This window comes from Acomys russatus, chromosome 10 (assembly GCF_903995435.1).
Source record: "Acomys russatus chromosome 10, mAcoRus1.1, whole genome shotgun sequence".
NCBI lineage: Eukaryota > Metazoa > Chordata > Mammalia > Rodentia > Muridae > Acomys > Acomys russatus.
The window spans coordinates 37,501,030-37,523,821 of record NC_067146.1 but is presented as its reverse complement, the minus strand read 5'-3'; the positions used below and the strand labels follow the sequence as shown (position 1 = coordinate 37,523,821).

The window sequence follows — 22,792 nt, the reverse complement described above, 5'->3', positions numbered from 1 at the left end:
CCCCAAGTTTACAACTGCTTTTAAAGAGGGCTTGCCTGTTATAGCCAAAGCTCTGAGGGACCACTGCCAGGCTCCTGTCTGTGTGGTGCATCTTGCCAAAGAATTATACCCCTATAGGGTCTTTCACTGCCCACCACCTGCTCACGATGACATCTTTAAGCTCTCCACACCTGCTGTTCAAATAATCTGGCAATTCTATAGACAATTTCAGATGATTTATCCTCCATTGTTTTTTTGAAAAGTGGTACAATGAATATTACCACTAGGACAAAGGCCGTAAACCAGCCTGACCTAAAGTGATCAGAAACGTGGTCCCTCCCCGTAGAACCTATTCCAGAGCTTCTTTATTGCACAGAGTACAGGATTAGGATTCTAGAGCCAGACGAAGTTCATCTCAGCACTGCTGGCAAATATGTAGGGCTGACATCTCACGTAACAAAACTGCCAATGATGAGTCTGGGGTTGGGGGTCTCAGTACCTGGGTAAGAAATGCCACTTTGGTCCTTTCTGTATCCAGGGAGGTTTAGGCCCTTGCCTATAGTCACACTACTAGGTGTTTGCAAGTCTTTCATAAGGTACTCACAAAGCTTTGGGGCAAGAATTCCTGCTCGGTGGGCTATAGAATCCTTGAAGATAAGAGAGACAGCGTCTTGGTGTCATAGGTACCTCACAGAGCACCCCTAAAGTGATTTGCAGAGATTCCTCCTTTACTCTTCAACACAGCCATTAATTGTGGTTCAGGCTGATAACTGTGTCTTAGGGTAAGGGGAAACAGATACAGATGTCTGAAGTTCATTGACCAGACAGCCTACTTGAAGAGGGAACTCAGACTTGGAGAGAGAGAGACCCCCCCAATCTCAAAAAATAATCATAGAGTGATGGAAAGACACCTGACTTCCACTTTGGGCCTCCATATATATGCATATACATGTGAGCATGCACCTGCATCCACACATCCACACAATATACACACACATGTGCACACATGCTTATATTCATACACACACACACAACTTAGCACAAGAATTATCATGCACCGATTTGGTTCTTGTGTCAGGTTGCATTCCTGCAAACCTTAAAAGTTTGATGACATAGGTTTGGGATTTTCAGAACTCTCTAACTATAAACCACCACCACATATGTCAACTAAAAACTACGTAATTAGTAAACGTGAGTTTGCATAAACTTTTTAAAAATATTTTGATCAAATTCACCTCCACTCGCTCTTATCTCCTTCCCACTACCTTCATGTGTGCGTGCTCGTGCGCACGTGTGTGTGTATGTGTGTGTGTATGTGTGTGTGTGTATGTGTGTGTGCGTGCCCATATGCATGATCCAATGAGCCTAATTGAGATTGCTTACAGTAATGTCATTCCTGAAGGCTTAGGAAGGTGGACAACTTAAGAGTGGCTACACTACTGAAGAAAATGTCTCTTCCCTCTGAGAAGAACCATTAACTTCCTATAGCTGCTAGGGGAAGGATGGGATTATGTGAACTTTGAAGAGAAGGAGACGTTTAAAAAAATGTGAAAGTGACAGGAAGGAGAGACTGACTTTAACATTCTGACTGTGGGACAGCGTTACTGGTGGTCACTAGTGGGTGTAAATTGTAGAGTGGATGCTGAGGAAGCAGGGAGTCTGTTCAGCCAGAAGTAACTGTTCTTTGCATATGTGCTCAAGAGTCTGCCATGTTGGTGGGTGCTCTCCAGGTGCTGGGGACGCAGCTGTGAGCCAAGCAGACAAACCTCCCCCTAAGCAGCTCACAAGCCAGAGAGAACAGATAAGGACAAATGCCAAGCCGCAAGCGTGGCTGCAGAAATGTGGCAGGAGACAGTTTAGAGGGGCCCAGGCTTTGGGACGCCACAGGGAGGAACTGAGAGTTCTTCTGAAGTATGGGAAATAGTAGAGAGCTTTGAATAGGGAAGGAAATTGATGTTTTACATTCTCAAAAGGACCCATGGGCTACACAGTGTCATAGACCTAATGCGGAGCTGGAAGAAGTTTCATGTCATGTGGATTTCTCTTGATTGGTCGGTCCCTCCTGCCAGGCAGCCCTTGGGGGAGAGTGTCTATACCAGTCAGTCTTGACTCAGAGGAAAATTATTGTCATACCAGTGACCAGTGACATCCCAGACACAGGGACATCTTCCCCCATGTGTCTGTTGCTGGATAAAGATTTGATAAGCTGCGTCAGGGGTATAGCCAGTGACATACACATAAATAGAAAGGCGCCAGGTGTCTTGTTAACCACTACGGCAGAGAGGGTTGATACGTATCTCCGCTTGTCTGCTTAAACAGTGTCTCACTCACTTGCACCAGTAGTGTCCATAATGATGGAAACTAACAGGACGTCTACCAAGTATCAGAAAAAAAAAAAAAAAAAAAAAAAAAAAAAAAAAAAGAAAGGAAGAAAAGAAAAAAGAAAAGAAAGAAAAGAAAAGAAAGAAAAAGAAGGAAATAAATTCTCAAGGGGATGTGAGCTTCTTCAAAGTGGATTTATTTTTAATTCCAAGGATACTTGTTCCTCCACTCTTCCTAGCCCTGGTAATTTTATAATTTTCAGTGTCCGTGTCAATCATATTCCACCTCACCAAATGGTACACAGAGTGTCAGTCACCACATAAACATATCTCCATCTCTTCAGGGACTTCCCATTGCAAGTTATTAAAACCCTTGCCTGCTATCTACTGCCTAGTTTGTATGACTTGGTTACTGTCATACTTAAGGGGGGAGAAGGTAAACTTTTACCCTAAATATACAAATAAATACTAAGTGCAGTTGAGTGTGGCGGCGCATGCCTCTAATCCCAGCACTCAAGAGGCAGAAGCATGCAGATCTCTGTGAGTTCAAGACCAGCCTGGTCTACATTTGATTGAGTTGTTAAGTGCCAGCAGCATTACTGTGAACTAGCTGGCTACTCTTTATGTCTGTCTTCAGTTACTTGGCATGCTATGTTTATCCTGCTCACAAATAAATGTCAGCGGGCACATAGCTAGAAATCCACAGTGTGAAAAAAAAAAAAATCCCTCACAACTCCCGAATCTAACCTTTCAGACATCTTTCCAAAAGAGAAATCACTACTTCAAGAGGAAGACGAGGTGATTGGGAACCTGGACTTAAAGCTGAGAACATGAAATTTGTCTTCAGATTGGTTCTTGACAGTAGAACCTTAACATAACAGAGCACTGTGTCTTCCCACACGAGTAATTCCATGCCACAGTGAAAAATCCATGAAAAGTGGTGGAGGCGAGGGTAATAGAAAATAATTTCTGTCTTCAAGCCCCTGGGAACACTGAGATCACAAAGCATAGTGTGGCACTTAGTTATCTGATGTTTTACATGCATTTTGTAGATTTGAGAATTCTTAGAAGAGGAATAAATACAAAACTTTTCTGTGCTAGTCTGTGGCTGTTGCTTCCTGCTGGGTCACTTTTTACTGCCCGCCGAGTCCTTTTCCAAGCCCTATGAGCAGGTAGTGAAGGAGATGGTTGGCGCTGAAGCCATGCGTAACACCAAACCGGAATGGGCAAGCCTGTGTCATCCTGCCTGTGATAGGTCTCAAACAGCTCCTCCTCTTCCCTCCTCTCCACCCCTGACCTACACACATACACATACACACACACTTGTTGTAGCCATGCACAGATAAGTGTACCTCTCCACCCCTGACCTACACACACACACACACACACACACACACACACACACACACACACACACGTCGTAGCCATGCACAGAACAGTGTTGCTTAATTGTTTTTGCCTATGTGGTGAGCTGAGGTCGGGCTGATCTTGGCTGGTTCTTACAATTCTTGGTTCCAGGACGGAGGTTGGTTTTGCATCCTCCATGAGATGCTATGGGGGAAAAAAAATGCTCAGCTTTTTCCTCCTGAAAGACAGGAGCAAACTATGGAAGACTCGGCTGTGGGTGCATTTGAAGCCTCTGTCATATCAATACCACTGATACCCTGCTGCGAACATGGGTTCAGTGCGGACCTGAACTGCATTAAGACAAAGGCACCACTATGCGATAATAATTATCGAGCTGCAGAGATGACTATAAATGGGTAAAGTACTCACCCTGCAGGCATGAAGAACTGAGTCCAGAGCTCCAGAACCCACGTTAAACTGGCTGTGATAGCACATGTCTGTAACTAGTCCTAGAGCCAGATGGGAACTGGAGACAGGAAAATCCCCAGAAGCTCAGAGACAGACTAGCCTGGTGTTTCTCTGATCCTCACACGCTTGAGATGGCACTCATGCACCTGTGAATGCACACACATACACATGAATCACATACACAGAGAAAAAAAGTTAAAACAATTATTATGCTATTGTATGGATGAAAGAAAAATGTAGGCTTCCATTACTTGTGATGCAGGTAGTGTTTTTACCCTCCAAATATTCAAATCAGACCAGTACACTGACTGTACTGATGGGTGAGGTCATAGGGATACTGAAGCTTCCTTCACTTATACCTGTTTTATGTGTATGCATGTGTGTGCATGCACGTGTGTGGATGCATGTGTGCAAACACTTGTGTCTTAGGGGCCTCACATATACCCCTACTCACCCCTACTATGAAGTAGAGCAACTCATATTCTCTAAGAATGTCAACTTTCACTTTTCACCAGTGCACTAGAATCACTGAGCTACTGCCGGGCATGGCACCTTACACCTGTAATGGAATCATTCAGGTGGAGACATGAGGGCCACAAGTTCGAAGCCAACCTGGGCTATGTTGCAATTCCTTTTCTGAAAAGACCTAGAACTAAAGCCTGACATTGGTGGTGCATGCTTTAATCCCAGCACGCAGGAGGGAGAGGCAGATGGATCTCTGTGAGTTCAAGGACAGCCAGACCTGCAGTGAGACCCTGTCCCCAAAACCAAAACAAAAAACCCCTTGATACATCTAGGGATGTGGTGGAGTGCTTGCTAAGCATGCTTAAGGCCTTGCTCAATCCCCAACACCCTCCCCAGAAGAAAAATAAATCACGAAATTACATATCAGGAGTTAGAAGAACACAAACATGTTTGTGGTATGTATTTGCCTGTTGCTTCAAAATGAAGTTTAACTCAGATCATTTTCTTTCTGGAATAATGAGGCTTTCTTCCATTGAACGTCTCCTAAGACACATACAAAATTGCCTGTAAGATGGTCAGTTTCTTAGGCATATTATTATTATTATTAATCACAATAATACTCATGGTTAGCATGGCACGTCAGTGTGTTTATTATTGTCCCTGGATAGGCATTTTCTTATTCTCCATCTTCATTGTCTCTGTAACATAATAACTGCTAGTCTCCTGACCTGTGATCTGGAGGACACGGAAGCATAGGATGTCTAAATGCTGCGACCAAGAGTTGTAAATACCAAAAGGTAAAAGCTATGTTTCCTTATGAATATTCCTTACGCTGCTATGCACATAAGGAATGCTGTGCTACCCATTGGGGTAAGGCAGGCGGGGAGCAGGTAGACAGGACGTTACAGATGAGGAAAGTTGGCAGTGTTGTGTATGGTCAGGTTTTCTGTTCCTGCCGAAGGAGCTCTGATCTGGCTCTGTGACTTCATGGTAAAACTTCGGCTCTCTCACAACCAAGACACACCTCATGGGGTGAGGACTGGAGCATAGCCCAGCTGTTGGTGAGCTGTGTGTTATGCACAGGTTCTCCAGTGTCTGTAAACTGCAGTGCTGTGCCCCTTCAGTCACGTTGTGAGGAAAAGAGGGAGGTTCCATTTGGAGGCCACGTAGAAGGCACGAGTGCCCTCCGCTCTTTGGTAACAAGGACTGGAGCACGTAGTCCCACCTCAGCCTCTGCCACTAGCCCACATCACAGTCTCAGGCAACACAGCTCCTGCCTCTCTGATTTTGCATGTAAGATGAAGGGGTTCTCCTCCCTGTCCCCCCAGTGCTACTGCAGTCCTGCAGACTGTGGATGCCAACCCTCCTGCTGCCTTCTGCAACCATGGAAATGTCTCCTTTCTTTCCGTCATCTTCTTTTAGAGGAGTTGTAAGCTTCTTACCTGTGGAGAGCACACTTGGAAGCTTTCGTAAATGCCCTCTAGAAAGACTCGTCTGGTGGAAAGACAAGTGTTCTGTCTTGTGTGGGTGGAGGAAGTATAGATCGGTGGGACACCTCCTACAGAGATATTCCTGAACCCACACGCATATGTCTACCATTGAAGATGGAAGGAATAGAGGAATAAGGAATAGAATGGAATTCATGAGTCTAGAAGTTTCTCAGCAATTGCCGATTCGAAAAAGCAAGGCAGAGGATGGTTGTGGTAGCCAAGCATGTGCTGTGTCTCTGAGGTCTGAGGATGGTTTCTTAGCATTGTAACATAGTCCACAGGGATGCTTGTGTCACGTGAGAGCCTCTTGCTGCTCATGATGGGACTCTGTCAGCTCTCAACCATGATGTATTGGGGCATTTAAAGATGTGAGTCATAGTTACACAACAGAGGTAGCGTTTCCAGAATGCCAGTTGCAATCACTATGGTATTTTGGCACTAGCACAATTAAAGTCCTCAGAGTTTCTGTTTAAAAGTGAGCTCTTTTCTGGTATATGTAAATTCCCCTGTTACCTGTGTTCCAAGGCCTGTTGGAACTTTTAGCTTTTAAAACAGCTATATGCGGACACTAAGTGAAATATTCATGTCTTGCTTGGTTTTCGTAATAAATACCAGAACAAAAAATAATCATTCTTATTCTCACGAGCATATGTGAGTATGGTTTTCTTCTGCTGAGGACCCACCCTCTTGCTTTGCATACTTGCCTGTGGGCTACTTACACTTATAACTGTTTCATTCCCTGCTGTATTCACAGCACCTGACACGTAGTAGACCTACACAAAGTACTTGTGGAGTGAATAAAAGAATGAATGGGTCCTTGTGACTTCTACCCAACAGGATTGGAGGATATTGTCTGCTATATAAACATACAGTTAGGGTGCTTGCTTGAAACATAGCCACAGTGATTGGTGACTATGGTGATTATTCATCCTTAGAAAGGCCAAGCTATTTTCCTCCAACGAAGCACTCCCAAGAAAGGCATTGGAATTGCTCTCTATCTCTATACTTCTGCCAGATGAGAGGGAGCCTCCAGGATGGCCGGGTTTCTTTGCTTAAATTCTGGCCACTTTCTTACCAGCTTAGTAAATACACTTATTAAAATGTAAGGTAAGTCTAAATTGAAACTGTGGAGAGCTGAGTAGTCTCAGTTCTAAAGCATGACTGACACAGTAGACATGTGACAGTTGGCACACACTTTGTAATTTTTTCCCTCTTGAGACTATTATGTAATTATACATCATTTGTCCCTTCCTTGTCCTCTCTTCAAACCTCTTGTGCATCTGCTCCTTGCTCTCTTTCAAATTCATGGCCTTTTTCCTTTGTGTTCAATTTTCTTTGTTTTTTTCCTGTGTGTTTAATTGGAGTAAATGTGTGCATTTATTCCTAAGCATATATTCATTTTTATATCAAGTTCTAGCAAGTTGTCACTTTGTGGTACTGATATGTTACATGGCATCAAATCTATCTTTGGACGTGTTATGATCTCCGTGCTGCTCTCCTCCTTGTTCACCCTCCCAGGAGAAAAATATCCACAGTCAGCCAGTCCTACCTTTTGCACACACTGGAGTTGTGTGATTTTTAATCAGTGGGTTGAACGTTTTACTCGCTATGTCCTCATGTTATTGAAGTTCTAAACATAGCAGTATCTTGTAAGTTACAGAAGTGTCCATGAGAAGAGGAGGAGAAGAATAGAATTTAAAACGAATGTCTTGGGTTACACAGTGCCTACCTATAAGCACGTGCGTAAAATCCAGTTGAGGCTCCGACTTCAGGAGGGTTACAGTTTGCTTCAGGCCACATCAGGCCAAATGTCCCGAGACATTTCCTGGGGAATGTCAACAGAGCCTGGGTTTAAGGGAAAACCTTTCCAGTCTTCTGTCCCCTGAGTGATGTCGCCTAGCAAGTAATTTCTTCTCTGCGGGCTCCTCTCCCTGGTCTCCTGCTGTGTTGTGATCATCCTCTGCAATGTCCCTGCAATAATAAGAGGAGAAGGTGAAAGTCGGCCTGCAGGTTTAAATTAATTGCAGTTCTTGGTGAAGCTGACTTAGCTAGTGTTTTAATGACACTCTAAACCCCTGGTTTAAACATGACTGGGAAGAGAGAGCTGACATGACAGGAGCAAAGCAAGAGTATGTTCAGCTGAGGGAGAACAGTGTAAAGCATGCATATGCAAATACTTGAATAATCAGATAAATTATATGTGCAAGTACTTTACTGTTATAAAATACACTGTTTTCTGATTCTGGGCATTCATTGTTCCCAGATACTAAACACACTTATCATGTGGAGGGCAGGAAATCCTGTGTGTTCCTGGATTAGCTGCAGATATTTGGGTTTATTTTGTCTTCATGTAGAAAAGAGATGCTTCTGTTTAGTCACTGACTTTGGGAGCTTTGCTGGTATCCGTGGGGCAGCATTTCCCACCCGGAACCTGTGACCTTGCACTTATACACATGGGGTGTGAACTGTAATCAGTTCCATGTGCCCAGTGCATCATGTGAAACAGGCAAACACACAGGGAATATTAGCTGGCAGAATTGAGATGTTATGAGGATGGTGATGTGAATGTAACAATGAACCTTAAATACTTTCATTTTTTTTACCCCTATATCATATGATGTGTTTTACTCTTGCTGTCTCTTATACACAGCTGAAAATGACATAGTTCTTAAAAAAAAAAATCCTATTAGCAAATCTTGTCAAGTTCTAAATGGAGGCATTTCTTAGAAACAGTATTTATGTGTAGTCATTAACTAGTGAGAATAATAATTTACTTGTAAGTGCAAGGTTCCATTGGTTTTATCTCTAATAGAATTCTTGTTCATCTGAAGTGATACCGATTACTCAAATTGCGTTGTAGGGACTACAAAGTTAAGAGAATCAAATTCGTTTTACAAGGACATTTGATGTAATTAACTTTTGAAATATCTCTTGCTTTTCAAATGTTAGACTTTTGATAATATTTTCCTAAAAACTTTAACAAAGAACAAGTTATCCCCTTGTCTCATTTCCTTGCCATTTCATTCTCAAACATAGAAGAATCCTTTCACTATTGGCGCTGCTGCCCTAACTGCCTGGGCTTCGCTGTACCTTGCAATGCTGTCCAGTAAAGGATAGCTCAGACATGACATGTTCTATTGAAAGGAACAGATCCTGCCGAGGATCAAGACTTCAGAGCAACAGATGTCTACAGTTAGGCAGACGGTTGGCTCATGTACACCGCTGTAACCGAACGTCTGGCTTCTGTTCTCTTTTTCCACACCTGTGTCTTACACACTACGAAATGCTGTCAGAGGCTTGACACTTGAATTATAACTCGGAAACTCCATGAACACTATTCTTTGGCTGCTGTTTGAGTCACCGCAGAAAGAAAAATCCATTCTCGAAGCACTGCTTATATCACATGGAAAATGCCAATGCCTTTGCCACCTGGGAGGTTAAGGACAGTTAGGTGCTTTGCCAGTCATCTCGACTCCTGGTTTCTGTGGCACCACCATACAATGCATCAGGAAACCCTGTTGGGCTTCCCGCCAGAGTTTTCAGGTTCCCGTTTTTACTGCCCTTGCTCCACCACCATAGCCCAAGTCCTGTGTTCTCCCTCCTGCATAGGTGTGGTCCCAGTCTCTAAATGGACTGACTGGCCTGAGCGGTCTGTAAAAGAAAAAGCCGTGCATCAGCTCGGCCCTTCTGCACTCTATCCAGCAGCACTCTTTGCTTCACCTCCCCTAGCCTCCAGCCGACTCCAGCCTTGCACAGCCTCTCCTGGAATGCCAGGTCCCTGCAAGCAGAAAATATTTCTACTTGGTTTCCTTCTGTATCCTCAATCCCAAGAAGTCCGCCTGACTCTCCATACACTAATATAAGGTGGTGGCAGTTTATATAAGACAAATGCTAATAAGAAAAAGACTTTTTTTTTTTTTTTTTTTAAAAGACGTCATTATTTATTATGCACACAATGTATGTTCTGTCTGCATGTGTGCCTGCCCGCCAGAAGAGGGCACCAGATCCCATTATAGACGGTTGTGAGCCACCTTGTGGTTTTTGGGAATTTAACTCAGGAGCTCTGGAAAGGCAGTCAATGCTCCAGTGCTCTTACCTCTGAGCCATCTCTCCAACCCAAGAAAAATATATTAAAAATAAAAAGAAAACATGATGTACTCTGGTTACAGAATGGGTGGATAGGTAGATGTATGTATGTATGTGTGTGTGTATGTGTGTGTGTGTGTGTGTGTGTGTGTGTGTGTGTTATGAGTAGGTGGATGGATGGATGGATGGGTGAGTAGACTACTGTATGGTGTTCCCAGTCACTCCATTTCATACACTCTGGTTTAGATAGGAAGCTGTGCTTTTTACTTCATGTGTTGGCTTTTCTAATCTGATAGTATTCTTAGTCATGAAATACCCTGTAACAAAATCAGTATACGTCACTTGGATTTCCTTTCTCACTGCTTATAAATTAAATCAAACAATACTGGCAAGACAGGACTGACAAAGGCTTCATCTGAGCTAAATTATACCTATTCAATATGAATCATGAAAAGGAAACCAGTCTGTTTGGAAAAATAGATTGTGTGATCTTCCTGAAAGTTGTGCATGTCAACACAACCTGGTGAACACAGGCTGCCTACTACCTCTTTCAGAAAAATACATCCTAATGGGATTCCCTCAAGATTTCCAGAGGGAACTCAGGATAGTTGGCTGGTTGTGTACTTTGTTTAAAATTGTCCTGCATTCATTACCCAGCCAGCTTGTCTTCTTGTGTGTCATTAACTCTGCAGCTCCTTGTTTGACTTTCTCAAACACTTAGGCTTTTTTAAACCAGTGTGTTCGTTTCTTTGGTGTTGGTGCTGGTAGCAGCAAATGACAGCATTGGCGTTTAACAGCCCATCTCCCTTCAACTAGACAAAATGTAAGATCCAGGAGGAACATTGTCTTTTCTGTTTGCTCATTCCTGTGTTCTGAGCACCAAAGCTGTCTATGTCTATGGAAAGTGAAGAAATGTACAAACTTTTTCTTACTTCAACTCAGGCTCCATTGTGCATTTTTCTTACTATTGTGTTAAGATGCATGTTACATGGCTATTTGAATGAATTTGGGGTATATAATTAGAACAATGTGGAATCATTTCCACTGTCCATATCTGCAACATTACATCATCCCAGGAGGAAGTTCTGCAGTCAGTCCACACCCCTGCTCTGCAGTGGGCTGGAAATGTCACTATTCTGCCTTTACTTGATCACTCTAGGAGCTTCATGTTATATGGATTCATTTTGGCATCATTTTTTATGGTCGAAGTGAAGTAGTTACATAGCATTGTGAAAATAATTAGACAATTTACACAAATGAAGTTAAATAACAGTTAACATAATTTCAAAAGCAATTGCCATTGTGAAAAATACTGGCGGCATTATGTGGTTACTTAATAGTATATCTAATATTCAACTAAGAAAGCATGGAATAATTTGGTTTTATATGCCCTCACATAAGGAAGTATCCATTTATATAAGATAAATGCTAATAAGAAAAAGATGCTTTTTAAAGAAATCATGAGGTACTGTGGTTAAGATAATATACAGCGTTAGCATAAACAGATGCGCATGAAATGACCTGGACTCTGGTGTACTTTAGGCCTAAGCATTGTGTAGATGATTAAATTATTGGAGAATGATTGGTAACAGTTTGGTGAATGGCACATACCTAGCATCACTGTTGATCATCTTTGAGCAAACAGGTCAAGAACTATGCGGTGCAATAGTGAAAACGGAGCTGCACACCTGTACATTTACAATTATGCACACGCACACACAGCTATCCTTTGTTTAACTACAGGAATATGTTTTGAGAAGTGGTTAGGTGATTCCTGATGTGATTGTTGTTGTGTGACTGTCAAGGAGTAGTTTAACGCAGACCTGGATAGTACAGCTTTCTGCACCTGGGCTGTATGGTGTAGCTCATTGCTGCTGCACTGCATGCCTCTCACCACATGTTACAATGCTGAACACTGTAGGTGACTATAACACAGTATTTGTGTGCCTAAGTGTATATAAACACACAAAATACAGCAAAAACATAATATAAAGGGTAATGAGTGATTCACCTGTGTAGAGCACTTAGGATGAGGGGAGCTCACCGGACTAGAGTTTGTTCCATGTGCATCAGTAGGTAAGCAGAGAGTGTGGGGATGTGAAGGCTCATAGCACAATAGGCCACTGTTGTGGATACTCTGGCATGTAGGCTGCATTAAATTTATAAAAACTCACTTTCATTCTTCAACAATAAACTAACTTCACTTATAGCTTTTATACTTTAATTTTTTAAACTTTTAGACTCTTGTAATAATACTTAAGATATAACACATATCCTTATGTTAAAAATATGTTAAAAGCTTTTTATTTTCTGGTTGCTTTGTTTTGTTTGTAGTAGAACCCTCATGTGTTCTGGGCTGGCATTGAAATCAGTAGCCTAGAATGACTTTGAACTGCTGATCCTCCTGACTCTATCGCCCAACTGCTGGGATTACAGGCATGCACACCGTGCCTGGCCTATGCAGTGCTCAGGGTTGAACCCAAAGTTTTCTACAATTCAGACAAGTACTCTGAACTGTTTCCTCAGCTACTGAAAAGCTTTTGTCTATTTAAAAACACTGGGGGCCTGGGGACATGTACTGCACACCTTTAATCCCAGTACTCAGGAAGCAGAGGCAGGTGGATCTCTGTGAGTTCCAGACAGCCAGGGCTATGTAAAGAGAACTTGTCTAAAATACTAATACTAATACTACTACTAATAATAATATATAATATTAGTATTGGTATTATTATAGCAACAAATTAATTAATTAAATTTAAAACCATTCCCCCAATCATAAACATTTGTGTGTAGTGAGTAGTGTGTGTGTGTTTAGTCTTGTTTGGATCCTTTTCAAATGCTTCTGTTAAAAATTAAACATGAACATTAACAGGAGACTACACAGCGATAGGGCCGGGGACATCAACATCACTATCTGCAGCAACATATCTGTGCCATGGAAGGTCTTCAGGGGGCCCTAACACTCAGGAAGCTGCCACTCTCTATGATCACAATGCCTGGAATATTTCTGTCTCAATTAGGGTTTCTGCTGTTCGTGATAAAATGCCACAACCAAAAGCCTCTTGGAAAGAGAGGGTTTACTTCATTTTACACTTCCAGGTAACAGTCCGTCATTGAGGAGGGTCAGAGCAGGAGCTTATGCTGAGGCCATGGAGGAGTGCTGCTTACTGGTATGCTCCTCAAGCCTTGCCCAGCCTGCTGTCTTATATACCCCAGGACCACCTTCACAAAGGCAGCCACCAGCAAAGAGCTGGACCCTCTCACCTCAACTGCTAAGTGAGATAAAGCACCGCAGGCTTGCGTACAGGCCAATCTGATGATGTCATTTTCTCAAGTGGGTCTCCATCTTCACAAATGACTCTAGCTTGTGTCAAGCTTATATAAGACTAGCCAGTACAATTTCCTAAAGACCTGCATGGATGGATGCACACACAGGGCTGGGGAAAGTGGGGTGGGGGGGTAGGGAAGGGGAGACTCTAAAGTAACCATTGAAAGTATGCTATAGTAAATAGATAAACTAATAATATCACTATTGCTAGTACTATCGCTGTACTCTGTACTTTATGTAATATATGTGCAATGTTTCATGAACTGGCAGCACAGTTGGTTTGTGTACCTGTGTCATCACAAGCACGTTGTACTATGACGTGAGAGCTACGGCATTGTCGGGTACTGTGAAAATTTCACCTGTATCATAGCCTGACAAGACCACTATTGTACGCATGCGTGCACTCCATTCTTGGCCAAACCATCATTATCCGTACACGACTCTGTGTACCTATGGCACAACTTGTCTTACCATAAAAAGCATCTCTAGACTGATAAAGAACCGATGCCCCCCCCCCCCAATTAAAACCAGTATGAAGTAAAATTTGTGAAGCGGCCATTGGGCAAAAATAGGAAAGGCTGGTAATAGCTAGTTCTGAAAAGCATGGAGAAGAGATGGTATTCCTCCTCATTGCTGTGGGAAATGGGAAATTTCTGTGAAAATATAAGGCATGTTCAACCTATAAATATAAACGGTTTAACCTAATGAGTATGGCCTTTCTGTGCCTATATCTAACCATGGTCTAATTAAACAGCGTCTTGTGAAAAAACTGGATTTTCTCAAGCGTGATGGTGCCGGGCTATAACCACTGCACTTGGGAGGTGTGGGGAGCTCTGCTGCAAGCTGGAGAGCAGTCCCAGGCCTACAGAGTGAGACCCAGGCCTACAGAGTGAGACCCAGGCCTACACAGTGAGACCCAGGCCTACACAGTGAGACCCAGGCCTACACAGTGAGACCCAGGCCTACTAAGTGAGACTGCCTTTTAAAGACAAGTTGTTTCCTCCAACAGGATTGTAGTATATATATTTGATACAGAGATTGCTTACCATTTTTCTTTTTTATTTCAGAACGCTTTACCGTGTACAGCTCTAAAAGCCTTAGACAAGCATGGAATAAGTAAGTCTTTTACACAGATCTCTCTCTCTCTCTCTCTCTCTCTCTCTCTCTCTCTCTCTCTCTCTCTCTCTCTCTCTCTCTCTCTCTCTCCCACCTCCCTCCAACTCGCTGAGTGAATTTGTCACAGCATGGTTTTATTCACCGGTGCTGCTACCTATCCATTAATTTAAACACAAATAAACCCTTACTGCCTGCCATTACCATGTTCAGGCAGAGCCAGCAGCCAGTGTGGGTTAGGATCATCAGAGCCAGCCGTGTGGCATTGTATGTGAACTGTAGATTCCAGAATCTACTGTGGTCTATCTTATAACCACATTCTAGGCAATATCTTAGTTTTCGCAGAATAACACTTACAGAATACACTATTGTAACTGACTGTCTAACAAATGGCATTGCCAACTATGCCTGAGTTCTATTAAAATGGATGTTTAAAATTTTTTTCCAGTTTACTTACTATTCCCCTAAACCTTACTAGGAGCTAAGTACATTTACTACTTGAAGTATATATATTCTTTCTTCCCGCCCCAATTCTTTCATTTCATTTGACCTTATAAAAATAGTCTTATTTATTGTGTGAGAGTTGATGTCATCGTTAGAAAGGTTGCCATAATGTCCTGACATATAAAGGTGGAAGGAGAAAATTGATTCCACAAAGTTGTCTCTGAACTCCACATGGCATGTAGTGGTCTACACATGCCATAGACATGATAATAACAAGTATAGAAGAGACATTTGCTGGCTTGAAAAGATGACAGAATAGGAAAACTTGGGGTTTGCAACCTGGGAGCGGAACGCTTAGAAAACAGGGTGAGTCTGCCCCTTTAAGCTTTGACATCATTGCAAATACCACACTGCAGAAAACTTAATGGTACCTCCTTTGACTAAGGAAAATATCATTTGTTGTAACAAGTTGTTTATAGAGGATCTAGCATGACAATGTAGTGTTGTGACATTTTAATTTTGGGCATTGTCAGATATGACACTAAAAATAAGAAAAAATTATACAGGAATGCTTTTAATCAATGCTGTCAAAACAGCTGGTGGTCAGCTGATGGTGAGAAACTCTTAGTATGAATAAATCACACTCTGTAGTAATTTGAAGGATTGAACCATTTTAAAAATAATTGCATATTTTAGAAGAATGACTGGTATGGCCATATTTGCCTACTACAAGGATTTTGAAAAATAATGCTTGTGGTTTTTCTTAATTATTAGGATATGTTCCTTGCACAAGGCTATGGATTTCATAATACTTTTCTTAAAATGTGTCATGTACTTTATGAACCTTCTTCATTATTCATGGCTAAAGAATGCTCCATTGAATTTGCTTTCCACCTCTTCTTCATCTTGCCATGTTTTATTGGCAAGTTTCCTAAGTTGGCTGTTATGAACCTTGCCATGCTAATTGCAGCTAAGACAGTATCTCTGTGGTGGGCTGACTTAAGTTCTAATGTGTATACTCACGAGGATAGTATGGCTAGGTCATATGCTAGTTGTTTGCACCACTTGAAGGGTCAGCTCCCTGGGAGGCACACCCTCTGCAGGCTGTGTTCTGGATTAGTCCTCTGAGAGGAAGATGGGCAGAACTGTAAACCATCATACTAAGCAAAATACACTAAAATCAGAAAGATCAATATGGCGTGTTTTTGTTATGTACAGAATCTAGAATTTACATGCTCACATGCATGCACACACACACACACACACACACACACACACACAAACACACACTCACGTGAATGACGTGAAAGTAGCAATGTGACTATTCAGGAAGAAGAAAGGACTACTGCATAGGTAAATAGGAGGGGATAATGTAGGTGTAGAGGGTAAAGTAAAATGATACATTTTAATGAAAACATGAAATCCAGTCACTTTGTAAAATGCATATATGACAATTTTTTTAAAAATTTGGAGCACGGTGGCTAGCCTGAAGCAATTGCTGAATTCTCTTGTACTTAAGTAATGCCTTCAAAATAATTTTACAAAAATTTATTTGCGTAATATGTGACAATGAGTTAATCTAAAAAGAAAGGTTGCTGTTCAAATTTAAGGTGCAGAATTAAGTAATAATATTTTAAGGCTCAAAATTAAACAATGCCTTCAAAGATATGTATTGTGCAAGCTGTGGAAGCTACTGAGGGTGTTAGCCTGCCAAATAGTAAGGAATTTCTTGAGGAAGAGAAGCTCCTGCCAAAATAGCTATCACAAATAATCAAATCCATTTGGGATCCATATCTTCCCTAGCTTACACCAGCAGAAAAATCAGTTGATCTCACCTATATCAGTAGCCATAAGCATAATTTTATCTTCTGAATTTTTACATATTCTATATGAGCAAAGCAGTGGTAGAGGAAGACACAAAAAGATGCTGCAGATATCCAAACTGAAACCCCTAATATAAAGAGAAACAATTCACTTTAAGGGTGTTTAATTCTCATTCAGAAGGGCAAGTACAATAGAAACTGGAAGCAGTGGAAGCAAAGCAACAGGACAGGGGCCTACAGAGGTCCTCTGAAAGACTCCACCCAGCAGGAGATCAAAGCAGAAGCTGAGACCCACAGCCAAACTTTGAGCAGAGCGCAGAGAGTCTTATGGAAGAGTGGGGGGATAGAAGGACCCAGAAGAGACAGTAGCTCCATCAGAAGACCAAGAGCAAGCAACTCTAGCGGAGACTGATGCACCAACCAAGGACCATGCATCTAGAGGACCTATACCATGCTCAAATGTAGCAAGTAGGCAGCTCACTCTCCATAGGGAACCTCTGCCATGGACTCTGTTGCGTGCTCTTTGATCACTTCTCCCTGGCAGGGTGCCTTACCAAGCCAAAGAGGAAGAGGATGCAGGCATTCTTGATGAGACTTGGTAGGCTGGAGTCAGATGATAGAGAGGGAGGGCTCCCTTCTCTGAGGACTAGGGGAGGTACATGGGGCGGGGGAGTGTGGGTGGGATCAGGAGGAAATGAGAGAAGGAGCTACAATTGGGATGTAAAGCAAATAAATTTTAAAAAATAAATTTAAATGTAAAGCAAACAAATAAAGTAGGTAAGTGCACAGAAACGTATTTAGAAGTGGACTTGTATTTGGCGTTAAATCCATGCTGTTATAAGTCAGGAAAAAGAAATTAAAGATATACATCTATGTGAAAGTCATGTGATCCAACCTTCTGCCATCATAAACCATGTATAGAGTCGCATCAATGAGACTTGTCAAATGAGTGAGGGAATCAAATAAACTACATTTTATGGGTACACAGCAAAAGAAGAGGGGTGGTCCAGGAAGCTCTTCCTGCATAAAGGGGATTTGGTGCTAAACAGAGAGAAATCTGAATTTCATAAAAACATGTCTTATGTTTCTAACTGCCTTCGAAATAGTCCATTTTATTTCAATAGCATTATGAAGACTCATATGGTTTCTCTTGCAAATCTCTCTATTTATAGTTGTCTGACATTGGCATGTATGTGCAACCCACCAAGAATTTCAGCCACTTGAAATATTTTTTTATTATTATTTTGGCTGGAGAAGAAGCTTAATATACATTCTCCAGCGAAGTGAAGTGGGACCCAAAGAACACATTTGCTTGTCTTGGAACTTTTTAACTTGGGAGGTTTGAAAGTTCTGAAATGAGAACTAAGGATAACCCACTAAGTCACAGAAGACACATCTGGAAAATGCAGGAACACTGAATGCTGGTCCTAGGAGCAGCCAGATTTCTCCTAAGAATGTGTATAGCTGGCATTGGTAAATGTGCAGTAAATACAAAGGCAATGATGAAGCCACCTTTGGGCATGAAAAAAAAAAAATAGAAAAGGAAACATTTCCTTGCTGTGTGTCTGTATCCTAACAGAGCCACAGCCCTAATTTAGAAACAGCCCAGTTTTGTGCTCTTGAGCTTTCCTGAAACATTTTATCCAATTTCATCTTTAAAGATGACTGGCTGAATAGTCTTGCCACATACACATAAGGAATGATGTAGGAAGTAAGGTTTGCAGGAACAACCTTTCTGTTTGTGTATTTCTGTTAGAGGCACTCTACTGTTTTTCTTGCCATCGTATCTGATGTGGGGCATTAAGATTTAAATCAGTACCTTCCCATGAAACAAAAAGAACCTCTTTTCCACTCTGCCATGTTCAATGTTGGTTTAAAATTACCTTAGCAAAACAATACACTACAAAGTACATTTGAGATTTACATTTCTTGGCCCACCTAGGAATATGATGAAGGTAAGAGCACTGTCCTTACACTAGGGGGAGCAGTTGAGTCAAGTCAGATATTAAAGTCATCCACTTGCACGTTTTATTCACTGTTGATGATTTTTTTTGTTATAATTCTATTTACTTCAAAGTAGCAGTTTTAATTTATTTAGTGCCTGGAGACTTCCTTTCACAATATTTTCAAAGCAATGATTCTTTGCATCATTGATTGGATTTAGGGGGCAGTGGTGCTTATAGGGGTGATCAGCTCTAAACCAGACATTTTGGAATCCCATCCTTTCGTAATTTGAGGATGGGCTGCGATTGCCAGCTGCCTGTCTCTATCGATTCAAGTACAGCAGTAGAAGGATGTGTGGCAGGAGCTCGTCCCACATTCTACTGCCTTAAGAGTGTCGTTTTTAAGCTGGTTGCGGTGGTGCATGCCTTTGATCCTAGCACTCAAGGGAGGTAGAGGCAGGTGAATCTCTGTGAATTGAAGGCCAGTCTGGTCTACAAAGCAAGTCCAGGGCAGCCCAGATTACACAGGGAAACCCTATTTCAAAAAACAAAACCACAAAGCAAAATGTCATTTTCAACACATGAGTAAGCAGGTCTCTTAGTTGCCCTTGCACATATGTGGTCTGGTCTTAAGGCCCAGAAGGCTCCCCTGCTTGCTCAAGAGCAGCTCCTGGTGACAACTGTTTTCACAATAATGAGTCGTTAATTCCTTAGAACCCGGGATGTGTTAGGCAGATCCAGTAAACCCAATGACACCTAAGAATTTGCAGACAAGGAGTCCTGAAAAGAAAGTGAGGAAGGCCAAAAATAAGAGACGTTATGTGGATCCAGGAAGGTGTCCTAGACCGCCCCAAAAAAGTTAGAATGGGGGTGTATGCCAATACACAGTTGGGGCATTTTCCATGGCAAAGAGAAATAGCTAATGGGCTTGCAGGTTACTGATCGGTAAGGGCAATATGAAGACAGGGTAGAGGTGATGCCCGTTCGATCGAAGAAGCACAGCTTGGAACGGATGCTCCTGGGAGCCTTGTTAAAGTAGTCCTGTTGTCACACATGTACTTAGAAACAACCTGGTTTTATCCACTCTTAGGACGCCTTTGGGTAGAAAGAACTCTTCCGAACCTGATGTCCTTCTCTGTCTGGGCTTCCTGCAGCAGAAGGGGCAGGGCAGAGTAGAAACCTGCTTTTTTTCTCCTCGCTGGGAAAAAGAAGTGTTTGCAACTTTCTGACCGCAGCCTGCCAGCACAAGCCTTTTTTGTAGCGTTATTGAGAAGTGCCCTGTGTGTGGTGGGAGGAAGGTTGGACTTAAAACAACTAAGTGCAGAGGTTGATGGCTCTGCCAGCCACCCACTCACTTCCTGCAAGTGAAATTCTTTACCTACTCCACAAGCCCTCACTGCCCTAAGGGACTTATCCCCTGTTCTTTTGTCTCATAGCCAGGTCTCTCATCTGTCTGTCACCCCCCTTTTTTCTGGGGGTAGCAAAAATCCATTGTCATTAATAGCTCCTGGTGGTGGCTGAGGGCAGGCCCCCTGCTGTTGGCTACCTGTCAGGTGGCAGGTTCTGTTCTTCTGATAGACAGGAAATAGCCATCGTCTCTCCTGCTAATTGGCAGGACGTGCCAGGTTTGGGAGTTGGCAACAGTCACTGTTTTTCATCCTTTGGATTATGTTTTGGCCTCTTCGTCCAAAAGTACACAGGCTTCTGGCGTGGTTAATGCCATCCTTCTGCAGGGCGCTCATTAAGGAGGAAACCCCAGCAGCAGTTTCTGAAGCAGCCCAGAGCTCCCAGGGGCAGGCGGGGCTGCCCCAGTCGGATTCCAGCGGGGGCTGTTCTGCTTCAGCCAAAGTGAGTCGGCCATTGGTATTCTCTGACCGCTGTACCAAGGGGCCTGTGAATGTTATCTAGAAATGTGATCTCACACTTCTGCGGGGCAGAAATCTGCATGTCTCCAGTTCCTTCCTCTGCTCTGAGTCACGGAAGGCAACGTCACATATGGACCAGGTTTCTCCCTCTGTTGGAAAATGGGTACCCTTAGTCAGGAGCAAGGCCCGTCTATTAGCGTATCGACAGCCACGAGGGAATTACTAGTAAGCAGGGCATCTTGGGAAGCCATTGTTTACAGGGCAGTAAAACATTCCCTATGTAGTCACTAGGCCTGGGTGAAGCAGAGCAGACCCAGCCCTAGCCAGCTCAGACATAATCCACTTTGCCTGGTTCAGAGGAGATACGTTCAAAATTATGCACGAGGAGGGAATCGCTGCCCGTTCTTTTTAGAAGAGATTATGCTCAGGAAGCCTGGTAATAACTGAAGGTTTGACTTGACACTGCTGATACACGCATCAGCAGTACCCACTGGTGGAACCATTAAAATGCACGGTTCGGGAGCTCAGCTTCAATTTAATTTGAATTTACTTCATTGATACGCAAAGAACCACATGCAGTTGGTGGCGACCATATGGAGCAGCAGGGCCGTAATACAAGGATGGATATCATGTCTAAAAGACATTGTACTTTGCACCTAAATGTCTGGAGCTCTTTCTTGGAGGGTGGGGGAGAGAAGAAGAAGAAGAGAGAAGAAGAAGAAGAAGAAGAAGAAGAAGAAGAAGAAGAAGAAGAAGAGAGAGAAGAGAGAAAGAGAAGAAAAGAAGAAGAAAAGAAAAGAGAAGAAGAAGAAGAAGAGAGAAGAAGAAGAAGAAGAAGAAGAGAGAGGAAAGAGGGAGGAGGGAGGGAGAGAAGAGGGAAGGGGGAGGCGGGGAGAGAGAGAGAGAGAGGAGAGGAGAGAGAGAGAGAGAGAGAGAGAGAGAGAGAGAGAGAGAGAGAGAGAGAGAAAGAAAGAGAAAATGTTTATACACACACGCACACACATAATTGTAAACACTCTGAGAAGACAGTAACTCTGGAGTGCCCAGTGAGTGCAATAATCCGCCAAGGGAAGAATATCAAAGAGAAATCAAGAAGACGTCCCTGCCCCCACCTCTTCCTACCGCAGACGCCATGCTGTTCCCTCCTAAGTGACTCTTCCTGTTGCCAGTGCTCTTCCCCCCCCCCCCCCCCGCCCCCAGTGTTCTCTCTTCCCGCTTCTGTTGGGAGCTGGTAGGGGTTAGACAACGCTCTCTACCCTTTTTGAACTCCCTGAAGGATTCATCTCTCTGCTGTTGTTCCGATCCCCTTGATCTCTCTTCACTCTGCTCAGACACCTTGGCAGAAGCCAGCTTCCTGCTCCCCGCATAGGAAATGCTCTGGAAGAGGACTCTCTTTCCCAAATAAGCCTCCTTAATCGAGTGTGGGCTCCCTTCGCTGCCCCTGCTGTATACATGTGCTTATATTTAAACTTTAGAATGCTGAACATCGTCATTTTTTTTTTATACTGTCGTACGTAAACAGAAGTGCAGACTTTTTTTTTAAACTACTTTGTTTAGAAGTTCCTGTAATTTGATCCCTTTCCTCACCACTTATTTGTAGACTTTTCTCTGGATTAAGAAATGTTGATGAATTTAGTGAACTTTCTGTCTCAGAATGATGAAGAATATGAAGAAAGATGATTCTAAACAGCAATGTTATACTTTGTAATCACTGGCACCCACACTGGCACCACACTGATAAAACAAGGTGACCTCTTTGCTAGGGGCACTTTCTGTGGGAGCTTGAATGCTCATCTCCCATTTACAATGACAACAGTTTCCAAACTATGCAGGTTGATGTAGGTGTCTGTTGCCTGTTGTGTGCGTGGTGGTCCTACTCACCTAAGAATATATGGTCAAGAACTCTTGTTAATATGAGCCCAACGATAAGCAGAGGAAGGAAGGAAGGAGGAAGGAAGGAAGGAAGGAAGGAAGGGCAGGCAGGCTGCACATCCAAGTTGGGGCAGACCTGGCAAGAAAATGCCTGCAACCAAATCATCTTTGGTGCCCTCCAGCCAGAGTTTTCACACTGGGTCCTCTAGGAACCTTTTGACATGCAAGAGGCTCACTAACCTCTCTGA

At 42.8% G+C, this 22,792-nt stretch overlaps 1 protein-coding gene across 6 annotated transcripts in view; it reads left to right on the top strand.

Moving 5' to 3' along the window:
- The window catches only part of Cdk14 (cyclin dependent kinase 14), a 539,697-nt gene that overhangs the window by 406,290 nt on the left and 110,615 nt on the right, over positions 1-22,792 (top strand). For all 6 annotated transcript variants that reach the window (XM_051152013.1, XM_051152018.1, XM_051152014.1 and 3 more), the window contains one exon: positions 14,552-14,600. In XM_051152013.1, the coding sequence (XP_051007970.1) occupies positions 14,552-14,600 (49 nt within the window). The remainder of the gene's footprint in view (positions 1-14,551; positions 14,601-22,792) is intronic.